General features: G+C 47.1%; 1 protein-coding gene and 1 long non-coding RNA gene across 5 annotated transcripts in view; one reads left to right on the top strand and one right to left on the bottom strand.

The window, feature by feature from the left end:
- Positions 1-12307, top strand: part of LOC107976219 (uncharacterized) — a 44075-nt gene that overhangs the window by 26979 nt on the left and 4789 nt on the right. The gene's annotated exons all lie outside the window — the stretch shown is intronic.
- The window catches only part of MYOM2 (myomesin 2), a 131671-nt gene continuing 121498 nt past the window's right edge, over positions 2135-12307 (bottom strand). For all 3 annotated transcript variants that reach the window (XM_063816856.1, XM_024344984.3, XM_054656508.2), the window contains 5 exons: positions 6703-6866; positions 6412-6448; positions 5193-5215; positions 4136-4191; positions 2135-2927 (listed from right to left, as the gene is read on the bottom strand). In XM_063816856.1, coding sequence (XP_063672926.1) covers positions 2610-2927; positions 4136-4191; positions 5193-5215; positions 6412-6448; positions 6703-6866 — 598 coding nt within the window. In that variant the 3' untranslated portion in view covers positions 2135-2609. The remainder of the gene's footprint in view (positions 2928-4135; positions 4192-5192; positions 5216-6411; positions 6449-6702; positions 6867-12307) is intronic.

Below are 12307 nucleotides of genomic sequence, written 5' to 3'. Positions count from 1 at the left end.
AGAAAAGAAAGAAAATGCATGGCGAAACATGGGTCACATCCCAGAGATGAAATACAGCACAAGAGTCCATACAGATGTCAGTAAATGATGGGATAAATAAATAAATAGGGAGAGGAGACAATCTTTCTTGCAGAAGAATTGCAAATAACAGAGGTAGATGCTCCTGCTCCGAGAGGTGAACGTGATTCCATGCTCTTGCTTCTTTGAGGGTGGCCTGGGCTGAGACAGGCTCCCAAGGAATAGAAGGAGAAGAGGAAAAAGCAGGCATTTCATGGGAGACAGCAGGCAGACATCACCTGAGCAAGTGATGAAGGTTAGCGGATGTCGGGCACCCCACGTGACTCCTCTTCCCAAAAGCACACACCCCCAGTCTCATCACACGAAGATCGTCTTCCCTGGACTGGGGACCTGGATTGGGGAACATCCTACAAGATAACCAGCAAAACTCCTCAAAGCCACTAAGGTCATGAAAGGCAAGGACAGACAGAAACCATCGCAGGAAGGAGGGGCTGGGAGACGTGAATAGCAAATTCATCTGGTGTCCTCGATGGGTCCTGGAACAGAGAGAGGGCACTGGGGGAACCCAGCAAGGTCTGAAGGCCACCTGGAGGTGAGGCCATCGTCTTGCCCCACAGCAACGCGAGACGTGAACAACAGGAAGACTGTGGAGTCCACTGGGCTCTCTGTGCCGTTGTAAAGACACTTTGCTGCATGTCTAAGACTATTTCATTATTTTTTTTTAAAAAAAAAAAGTCTTTTAAAAAATATTATAACTCAAAACTATGGAGGCAGTAAAATGCTCAGCGGTTGAAGGGAAGATTTTTAGGGCAGAGAAAAGACTGTGCATGATGCTACAATGGTGGACCTGAGTCCTGATCACCCGACCAAACCCACAGAGCCAACAGCACCAGGAGTGTGCCCAGGGTAAACTCCAGCCCCCGGCAATGGTGACGCTTCAGTGTGGGTGCAGCGGTTGTAACAAGCACACCCCTCTGGTGGGAGGTGTTGGTAGTGGGGGAAGCTGTGGTGGGGGTAGGGGTTGGAGTGGAGATCTCTACCTTCCTTTTAACTTTACTGTGAACCTAAAACTGCTCAAAAAGGAGGTCTATTAAAAATAGTATATATGGCTTCAAGAAATTCACAACCATTTGAATTCTTTCCCATGAACCACGATTGCTAAACAAAAATGACTGTTTAAACTGGAAAATAAACAAAATCTGTTTAACTAAATCAAGGTCAAACTGAGACTGTCTGCGCCTACCCTTGCCAAGCACGCTTTGGAAAATGCGGCTCCCACCACGCAATAAGAACAAACTCCGCTCAAGTTCACCTGCACGACAGAAAAGGGAGAAATAACAAAAATAAAATTCTTGCTGATACTCACTTTACTGCCATGGAAACCAGCTCAGCGAGCTTTATGTTATTGGGGACATATTTAATTCTCAGGATTTGTATTATTACCTTAGAAAAATATAACAAAATCTCGTAAAATTTGGATTGCCCTTAATGACACAGAAAGGTAAAACACTCTTAATTATCAAAGCTTTTTCTGTTATAAAGCAACAATAAAACTAAAATATTGAAATGGGATTTTTATGCCAGAAGAATTTCAGCCTCTTTCCAAACAAAGGAGGAAAAAGTTCAAAGAGAGGGTACGTTCCTCCTAAACACGTTTTTTAACTTCACCAAGAGGCCTTGTGTAGGCAGCCAAGTTTTTATTTTTCCTCCATGGCTACTGGAGTGATCATTCTGAATGAGCGCCTTCTTTCTTTTGAAATCCCTTCCTAATTCATTAGCACACTAAAAAGGAACAGAGCCATCTTTGCATTTCATTTTCCTCTACAGAGGCTTTTAGATCCGTGGTATAATCACTAGGTGGCCTTTCTAAGCCTTGCACAAAACGCACACTTCTTAGGACTGGTGCCGTCTTGGGTGCCGCTGGGGGCCGGCAGCCCAGCCCCGTGGGTCGGAGGGGCTTTGGGGGTGTGATTCACCATGCCTTGCTATCTGGAGGGTGAGTGCACTATCTGCACCCCACCAGCCGTGAAAGTGCATGATAACCCATTATTAAACAAGCCAGGGGGGTGAGCAGGGGCAGGTAGGTGTGATTTGGTACAGGAAAACCACAACAAGGTGATTTTTAAAGTTTTATTCGCCTAAAGCAAGAGAAAACAAGCTTAACCAGGTAACGCATGCTTCAAAGCCTCCACAGCCAGGATTTCAGAGATGCTAGATCTCACGGCCCCCCAAAGAGAAGCACGGTGGCTTCACACAGACCGCCACATGCTGCACACGTCCAGGTGCCACACCCATGTGCCCACACCCGTGAAAATGCTAGTGTGTTGTCTGCCAACCCACTCTCTGTCAGGCATCTGCCGTCTGCCCTCGTGTAAATACACGTTGTTCAGTCTTGTGGAAAACATTAGCTTTCTCCCTTAGACGGGTATAAAATATTCATCACCAAATGCAAAAATCAAAAGCACAATGTGTGATCAACTATCAGCCCACACAGGACACCACTCGGATGCCAGCTGCTCCTTTGGAACAAGCACACAGCATTCCTGTCTCTGCCAAGCATATTTTCCCATCTCCAGGCTAGGAAAACGCCTTCACTGGCCTGCCGCGGAGGCAGACGCCGGGATGAGCTTGGGCTTGGCTTGCTGGGGCGGGGCCATGTCCGGGATCTTCTCCCCGTGTTTGTACACGCTCACCGTCACGTCGATCTTCTCCCCGCCATACTTGTTCTTGATGTTGATGCTGTACTTGCCCGAGTCCTCGGAGGTCACGCCTTTGATGGTCATGCTGACGTACTTGGCCTGCTCCACCTTCACTGAGAAGTGCTCGCTGAGCTGGATGTCCTGGTCGTTCTTGAACCAAATCACTTCGGGGTCAGGGTTTCCAAACACCGTGCAGGTCAGATTCAAGGTCTTTGGAAGGAAGAGGTTGGTGGAGAAGGAAGAGTTAGAAAAAGGAAAGTCATGTCACCCCCTCGGACGGTGGGCTCCAGGTCACACTCAGTTATATTTATTGGTCCTTCAATCGTTTGTTTACCAACAAGGCTTTATGTACATGAGCGCCGCTCTGGACAGAGCAGGCAGAGGACAGCAGGGAACAGGTTCACCACTTCACAGGCCAGCTCGTAAAAAAATCAGTGAGCATGTGTCCTATTTATTCTTAGCTTTTATCCATAGCCTAAGTCAATTAAAGAATTTGAAAGTAATTTAATTAAGCTCTATGTTTTATAGTAGATATATCCAGTCTGCTCCCAAATTTCCTTTCTATTTAGAGTTATGGATCCCTCTTACCAGTTCCTCTGGCAAACCCATTGAATATATCGTTTTATAACTGGTAAATTGGAGGCAAAAAAATGCATTCTTGAAGCTTAATTAAAACATGCTTTCAGCCTAGGATAAAGTAAAACGATTGCTAATTTCTCAATTACATCCTTAAGATGAGATCTCAAGAGCTCTCTAGGCTTCCATTAGCTACTAAAGAAGAGGTCTATAAATTTTTGTCTTTTGGGCTAATAAAATTTTCTCAAGTATCTCTGTCCCTGTGACATTGAGTTAGACCCACTGAAGCAACCAGAGAGCTATCAATTAGATCTCAATAATTCTCCTGACAGGCAACAAATTAAACTCCAATAAGTGGCTTCCATGATGTGTTCCACAATGACCTTGAGAATAGGAGCAGAGATTTTTTTTCCCCTTCGTGTTGTAAAAGCTGTGCTGTTTCACACTAGAAGCAGGGGGCTTGCACCTTCACACACGCAGGTAGGTCAGGGCGGGTGTGGCTGCCTCATCCTGCAGCTGCTCCTCCGGGTGAATGGCCACAGGGGCATAGAAACACCCAAAGCCACAGCGCCTGCCTTGAGGTGCCCGAGTGGCACAACGTGTTCCTGTGAACACAGGTTTGTGGATTCGGAATGTTATGTGATTCCTTCCTTTAAGAATACAGGGGCTATTCCAAGCCGTCTAGGAGGGGCAGAAAAGTCGGGGGGACTCTGGGTTCCCTGCAGGCTGAGTGAGGACACAGAAGCCCCTCACTGGGTTCCCTCTGCTCCGCCCCAAGAGAAGGGGTTGTGTCCATCGCACCGTGCTGACACCCCCGCCCCGGCCAAGTTTAGAATCCTCACCTTCCCTTCCATGATGGTCACCACGTCAGGCAAGCCGCCAATCAACCTGCCACGATCTGCAACGGGAAAGCACCTTGGTTAGGAAAACATCTGCGGGACGTTCCCACGGAGCAGGAGCCATGTAAGCAGCAGTGGGTACCAAGGTGAACGTGGGGAGGAGTTTATGCTCAGGAGAGAGCGAGCACCAAAGAAAAAGATTTATATGTTTACAGTTGAGGGATAAACCAAAGCCAAGGGAAGGTAGATGAGGAGATAACAGACTCTGTGAAGGGGTGGGGGGAGAAACACTCCAGAGGAAATGTGAGATGGGGACTGGGCTTGAAGGGTGAAGAATTCACCAAGGACGGAAGGCCTGGAGAGCCGCGTGTGTCCCTGAGTTGGGCAGGAAGTGACGGGGTCCTGGCCAGGCGCAGTGGCTCACGCCTGTAATCCCAACACTTTGGGAGGCCAAGGCGGGCAGATCATCTGAGGTCAGGAGTTAGAGACCAGCCTGGCCAACATGATGAAACCTGTCTCTACTAAAAATACAAAAATTAGCCAGGCATGATGGCGGGTGCCTGTAATCCCAGCTACTCGGGAAGTTGAGGCAGGAGAATCGCTTGAACCCAGGAGGCAGAGGTTGCAATGGGCCGAGATCATGCCATTGCACTCCAGCCTGGGTGACAGAGCAAGACTCTGTCAAAAAAAAAAAAAAAAAGAATAAAGGGAGGGAGGGAGGAAGGAAGGGAGGGAGGGAGGGAGGGAGGGAGGGAAGGGGAGGGGAGGGAGGAAGGGAGGGAAAGAAAGTGAAGGGGCCCTGGGTGTCTGGGCTGCAGGTTCTGCAAGGGAGGAGGGAGGGTGTCCAAGGGGTGACGGGGCTAAGGCCGAAAGCAGTGCAAGGACCAGTGGTGCAGGACATGGGGCTCCAGGACAGGGTGTGGTGTTGGTGGCGTTGTTACATCAGGGTGGGGGATTGCTGGTTATTATTTAATACACAAAGTTGGTCCTCCAAAATATGGACCCTTTTGCCCCACCCCAAATAATTCACCATCCAGGTTACAATCCAACAGGTACTTACTCTTCTCTGCAAAAGCAGCAGCTCTAAAAGTTAAAGGGGACAGAAAGGACAGAATGAAAAGAGAGTATGAGAAAATGCTTCCAACAAAATGCACAGCTGAGAGGCTCACTAGCGATGAGAGCAAAAGAAGAAGGAGATACGTTCGCATTCTCTTAGAAGAACATGTTCGGGTCACAGGACCCCAGGATGGATATCATTGATTTTTCCTGATGGTTCCCACTGCCCATTTTGAGGTGGAAAATGCCCTATTATCCAGATGCTAAAACCCACAGAAAAGTTTAGCATTCCAGCTCACAGGTTGAAGAGATTTTTTTTTTTCACAAATTCACTAGATTGCACTGGAGACTTGAGATATTTTCGGAATTTGTCAGTTTCTGATCTATCTTGCTCATCCCTGCACCCAGTCAACTAATGTTTATTAAATAAGCTAGCATGGGCCAAGGACTGCGGTCAGCTTCGGATGTGCGAAGACTCAATGGTGCATTTGAAAACCCCGAATTGTCCTTAAAAAGTTGCTCTGTGTGATGTGCTGCTCTGATGATGACTGGCAGAGCAGCAGCATCGCCATCTTGGACTAGCATCGCCATTTTAAGTTTTCCTTGATTAGAAACCGCCTAAGTCCAGCCCAAAAACATCAGCTTAAGGGCTAATGTCAGCATGACCATAAACCACAAATGACACCTCCGACCAGAAACATACCAACCCTGGCATAACCTGCCCTCCAATCAAAAACATTCCAACCCTGAGATAAGCTCCCCTCCAACCAGAGGTATTCCAACCTCACAATAAAACTCTCCTCCACACAGAAACCTTCCTAGCCTGAGCCAGAACCCTTAAATACCCTTAGTCTGTAAAAGAAAGCGCTCCTGACCGAAATCGGCCAAAAGCCCCACTCAGGTTTATTCTCCAAAATAAACCTGTCTTTGACTGTTAATCTGCTTTGTGTGTTTCTTTTCTCTTTCTTCAACTCTCACAATAATGATTTCCGAAATTCATCCGGGGTTCCGATGACTCTGGACAGTCCGTTTATAAATGCACTTCTGGTTTAGGAGAATGCCCACCCCTCCACATACTGCATTGCTTAAATTGCCACTTCTGTCCCAGGAATGGCTCTTTCTTTGGGTCACCCAGGCTTCCATACAGATTCCCACATGCAGCCAAAACGACTGGGACTCAACTGCCCACAGGATATCATAGTAACTAAATACACAAATCTTACTTGAGTTGCTGGAACTCTGCAAATGCTTCATCAAAAGCTGTAAGGAAATAGTTCATACGTTACTAACCATTTCAGTGTTCAGATTTTATTTATTCACTCAAATATTATACCAGTGAATATGGTTCATGAAAACTGATATATAAAAAAAGAATAAATTTATTTTTTCATTTTCTCTAAATGAAAATCGTAAATTCATATTGTCTCCTGTATTCATATTGTATTCCCTCCCTTCAGCATCTAAATGGATTTCTAAATAGGAAATTATTAAATGCTAAAGAAGAATTCTCTTACCTTGTCCGGACAGGTCGAGGGAGCGTTGATGGTTATCTTTGCCATCGAAAATCTCAAAAGTGTATTTTCCTTTATCCTTCTCGGTCGGCTCACATATCTGCAGCCAGGCCATCTCTTCACTCCCCCCGATTCTCATATGCTCACTGGATGAGATCTTAGCATCTCTTGAAAATAGCAACAGGAACATATCTGAGTTAGGGTCTCCATGTCACACGCACAATGTCTACAGGGCAATGTCCCGTTGCTGTGACAGCCTTCTCTAAGCTGCTGATGCCAATGTCACAATAGATTATTCTGGCTGTTACGAATGTATTGACCACATCAGTAACTCAGATCTGAAAACTTTCTAAAATTAAATGATACTTAATTTTTAAAGGTATATTATTATTTAATATATACTTGTCACAACATAATGGGCTTAACATTACTCTATATAGTATGGTAGTTCCTCAAAAAATTAAATCTAGAACTACTACGTGATCCAGCAATCGCACTTGTGTAGATCCGAAGAATTGAACACGGGGTCTTGGAGAGATATTGTCACACCTACATCCTTCGTAGCATCGTTCACGACTGCCCCGGTGGGGAGGCAGCCCAAGCGTCCATTGGTGATGAATGGAACAATAGAACGTGGTCCATAAATACATGAGGGAAATCCCAACACCTCCTGCAATGTGGATGAACCCTGAGGACATTTTGCTGAGTAAAATAAGCCTGTCACAAAGAGACAAATATGTACTCCTGTGAAGGGCTTAGGGTAGTCAGATTCACAGAGACAGGAAGTAGAACTGTGGGTACCAGGGGCTGGGGGAGGGGAGTGGGGACTGAGGGTTTAATGGGAACAGAGTTTCGGGTGGGAGGATGAAAAGGTCCTGGGTGGTGCTGGTGGCTCCACAATGATGTGAATGTACTTAACACCACTGAACAGTACCCTTAAAGGTGGTTAAAATGCTCACTTTTACATTATGTGTATTATGCTACAATATTTTAAAGTTTAGATAAAAACAAGGTGCTCATACATTCCCGCCTTCTAAGGTTCCACATCTGCAACATATAAGGCCAAACTGTTTACTGCAGACAAAAGTGTATAAGTTATTTCCTAACATTACTTCAGTTTAGAGGGAGCCTGAGAGATCTGTGGAAGTCATAGTCATGGGTACATGAAAACAGGACAGACTCCAGGGCCACCCAAGAGCTGGAATGCGGACCTGTTTCTCTCAGGCACCAGCTCCAGAACAGCCGCAGCTTGGGGAAGCGGGCTGGGTCAGTTGCACAGACAGCCAGCTGTGGTGCTTGTGGCATCTTTCCTTACCCTTGCCAGCAACCAAGAATGCCTATGTTCCATCGGGAAAGGGAATTCTCCAGCCCTCCTCACCATCATAGCCTTTTTCTCTGTTATTCTTTCCTTCAACAAATATATGTTAAGCCCATAATAAATGCACAGCTCAGGCTGGGTGTGGTGGCTCACACCTGTAACCCCAGCACTTTGGGAGGCAAAGGCAGGAGGAACACATGAGCCCAGGAGGTGGAGACCAGCCTGGAAAACAAAGCAAGACCCTGTCTCAACAAAAATAAAAAAATTAGCCGGGTGTGGTGGCAAGCACCTGTAGTCTCAGCTACTCAGGAGGCTGAGGCAGGAGGACTGCCTGAGCCAGAGGAGGTCAAGGCTGCAGTGAGCTGTGATCACACCACTGCACTCCGGCCTGGCCAACAGAGCGAGACCCTGTCTCAAAAATTATATATGTAAAAATAAATGCTTGGCTCTGCGTCCCGGTCTCTGGTGGTGGTGCTGGCAGTGTGTGTCGGAATCGAGTCTGTCCAGATAGAAAGTGGGAGGTTCTGTGAAGGCACAGCGGGATCCTGGCGCACACTAAGCCGGAGAGGCCGAAATGGCTGTTCCCAGAGATGGTTTTGTGGGATTGGCTTCAGCCTGAGACTTAGCCTCTGGGATCCTGGACAGAGAAGGGAGGATCTAACACTGCCCATGTGCGGTTGTTTTAGGAATCCAAGAAGATATGCTCAACATCTACTGAAGCAACTTTGGAACATAATTGATACACATTTGTCTACAGTAATCAGGTTGGCCTCTCCTGTTGCCGATGTGGGAGCGAGTTCCTGCCGCCTTAGAAGGCAGGGCAGTGTGAGCACTTTCGTTCTATCTAAACTTTTAAAAACTGTGTTAGAATGCACATAATGTAAAAGTGACCCCTTTAGCCCTTCACAATATGTTAATTATCTCTCTTTTCCCATAAGCTGCCCCTCCCCGGAAAGAGGCGGGAGAATCGGACCAGGCAGTCCTTCAGGAATCTCAGTCCCGCATCTGGAATTCTGTACGTTGCTGACCTGGGAGCCTCACGAAGGCTGACCCCGCAGCAGAGCCCCAGGCTCCGCCCAGCTGCTCTCAGTCCACAGTCAGCATGGGCTGCGTGGGGAGCAGGAGAGGGAAGGAGAAGCGATGAGACCATGACCCCAGGCCCCAGCACTCAGCAGCCAGAGCCGGCCGGGCCGAGAGTGCCATGTTTGCAAGCTGCAGGCTGGCGCTTACATTAAAGGCAACATGGACTCGCCAGATTCTCCATCTGTGGTGTGTCTGAGGGCAGGTGAGCATCAGTGGCCACACCAGCCGTCCTGTGAGCTCACAGCAGGTCGCTATTACTAAAGTGACTGATGGGCCATTCCAGCACTCAGACCTACTCATCCCTGTGTATAAAAGGAAAATTAGACTTTACATGGTGATTCCCAGCTCTGCAGAAAAGAAAAACCTTGCACAGAACATATACCAGGCAGTGGATTAGCCACTCAATCCCAAACTGTGGCGTGTGAGGAGCAGCAAGAAGCCCATCTGTGCACAGACCTGAAGGCAAAGAGACACTGACACACTGTAGGGACATCACAGCTTGATTAAGAAAGACTTCTTTATCCCCCTGGATGCACTTACAACTGGACACTTTACAGACCGATCAGCAAATCAGAAATTGCAGATCAGTGGGGAACTGAGCCCACTGTAATCGTTTATTGACTAAATGTACCCCATCCAAGGAAACAGCGTTCAACAAGGGTGTGGAACTCTTCTGTTGAGAGTCAGAAAAACTTGTTTTGCCAACACTGATGGGCCTTAGTCATCTTGTCACCCTCTCTTGTTGGAACTGATGAGGGTCAAAGTTCAAACAAATGCACACACACACACACACAACCAGGCACAGCCAACTTGGCTATGTGTGCTTCCTGCACACACACAGACCCGTGGGACAGGATTCCAGCCTAAGCCTCCACACATCAGTAAGGCCCTCGGTCCTCCCTGGCCCCACCCTGCTTCCCTGCCCTGCAAAGCCTGGATACTGCTTGGGGATTTGTGACGAGCTCCCCGCTTGCGAAGAAGGGGACGATTTTCGTCATGCCTGGTGTCTTGCATCCTGCACGAAATGCTGTGTTCGTGCTGACGCTGGTCAGTCTCACCGAGAGGACGCAACAATCGCTGCCACCCTGTGTGAGCTCATCACCCTGTGTGAGCTCATCCTCCCACACATCACGTGGGTGTTAGGGAGAAGACAATGTTTTCTTGATCTCCATTAACTCAAATGTGTCTTCTTCAAAAAACTAAATTATGTGCCAAAACTATTGCATCCTAGATGTATAGACGAAGATGTTCAAACCTCTGCTCTGTGTGTACATGTGTGTGTGTGAGAAAGAGAGAGAGACTAGAACTTCTTCCGTGGGGTAAAATTGCAAACAGCCCCGAAATCTCACTGTTTAGACTTAGAGTCATGAAGAAAAGCTAGTGGAGTTTCCACCGTATCAGCCACAGCTTTGTCCAACAGGTGAAATTCACTGGGCCGCAAAAGTTGCCCTGCAAATGCTTCATGAAGTGGCAGCGTTTTAGCCTTTGTGGCGTTTATGTTCTGCTGGACTATGTCCCATTTCAGTGGTGATCCATTCTACTCACACAATTAGCAACTTGCTTACAGAAAAATAAACATAATTTTAGTTTGATATAGGTGACAAGGGAAAAAGGTACACCTTCACGCGATCATTCATAAAATAGCTGTAAATGTGTCCCACCGGCCTCCTGACTTTGGTGTAATTGGACACACCGGCTGGGCAGCAGCGGAGACAAGGGCCCCACTGCACACAATTGCGTCACTGGCCTCATGCTGACGGCCCTAGGCCTTTGGAGTGACTTATCATTCAAGTTTCACTTTTAAAAAGTGACCCTCTACTTAAGCGAGAGATTCTTTACAACAGCCACGCAATCTGGGGGAAGAACACTTGAACCCAAATCTCAGCCAGTGACGAAGGGTAAAAACCACTGTAATGAAGGAATGGTGTCCACTGGACACCAAATCACACACTGGCCCACTTGGTGCCCTTCTGGCACCCCATATGCTTCTGGCCCCACCTCCTTCGTCACAGCTGCGGCCTCTGCTGCCACCCTGGGATCCGAGTAAACACATGCACGCATGCAAGATGCCCTGAGCCAGGACCCCACAGCCTGCAGCTGGGACGCTACCCTTCCCTGGGCTGCAGCTGCAGAAAGGTAGCCACGAGCCGGGGATCAGCAGCTGCCTTCAACCCCAATCCCAGCCTCGAGCTGCCCATGTTGGCGTTCTGACCCCAGCTTCTCTTGCATCACACACACTTCTCTTGCACTGGGTTCTAATTCTGTTCCCTCGATACGACTCAGACAAAGCCACTCACAGAACATGGACAGCTATTAGCAGAGCTTCCAGCAGAGGCTCCCGCTGTCCCTGCATCTGCAACTCTGGTTCCTCACCTTGAGGGCAAATGCTGGTTTCCAGCTTCCCATTCCCAGCTTCAGAGTCTCACCCTAGACCCCACGCCCACTCATTTGGCTTCCCCTGAATGAGCAACTTATAAGAGGGCCAAACACATCCTAGTGCTCAAAAATAGCTGTTAATTTCTTTGACTATCTAGTCGCTGAATTAATATATAATAATATATATATAATAAATAATATATATATAATAAATAATAGATAACTGTTTCCTTACCTAGACAATGACTTGGACATATAGGAATTTTAAAATTATTATTACTGTTGTTTAGAGACATAAATGGGCCAAATATGACAAAACCTCTTCTTCGTATTACTTGATTACAAAACATGACCAAATCCCTTCATTCCAAACTAAAGTTAAAATGGTTCACATTAATATAAGACAGTGGAGGATAGAAGAAAGCACACGTTTCTGCTCCTTCGTGCTAAAGCAACCAGCAGGTTGGTCGCCTGTGACGGGGTAGGTGGGAAGGAGACAGGTAAGGGGCGGGGGCAGGTGAGCAGGGAGGAGGAGAGAAGGTCTGGGCTCCAGTTCTGTAGCTCAGACTCTTACAACCACACTGACTTTCACATTTCCCAAAACAAATGAGGAACAGCAACCTGAAAGCAAGGGGAACCCAAAACAAAATATGAACGGTAACAAATGAACGTAACTATGTTGCAAATGAATTGCTTACCACCCAGAACGTAAAGACATAAAGTAACTTTGGAAAGCAATATTTTGATTTGATACTGTATGGCTAAAGATGAAAGGAATTAATTGTAGGAAACACTGAACTCTAGTTTGCACATTTGTTTCTCACGGAGATA

Source organism: Pan troglodytes, chromosome 7, assembly GCF_028858775.2.
Source record: "Pan troglodytes isolate AG18354 chromosome 7, NHGRI_mPanTro3-v2.0_pri, whole genome shotgun sequence".
In the NCBI taxonomy this organism is placed as follows: domain Eukaryota; kingdom Metazoa; phylum Chordata; class Mammalia; order Primates; family Hominidae; genus Pan; species Pan troglodytes.
The sequence above is the reverse complement of the archived record's forward strand: the minus strand, read 5'-3'. Positions and strand labels throughout refer to the sequence as shown.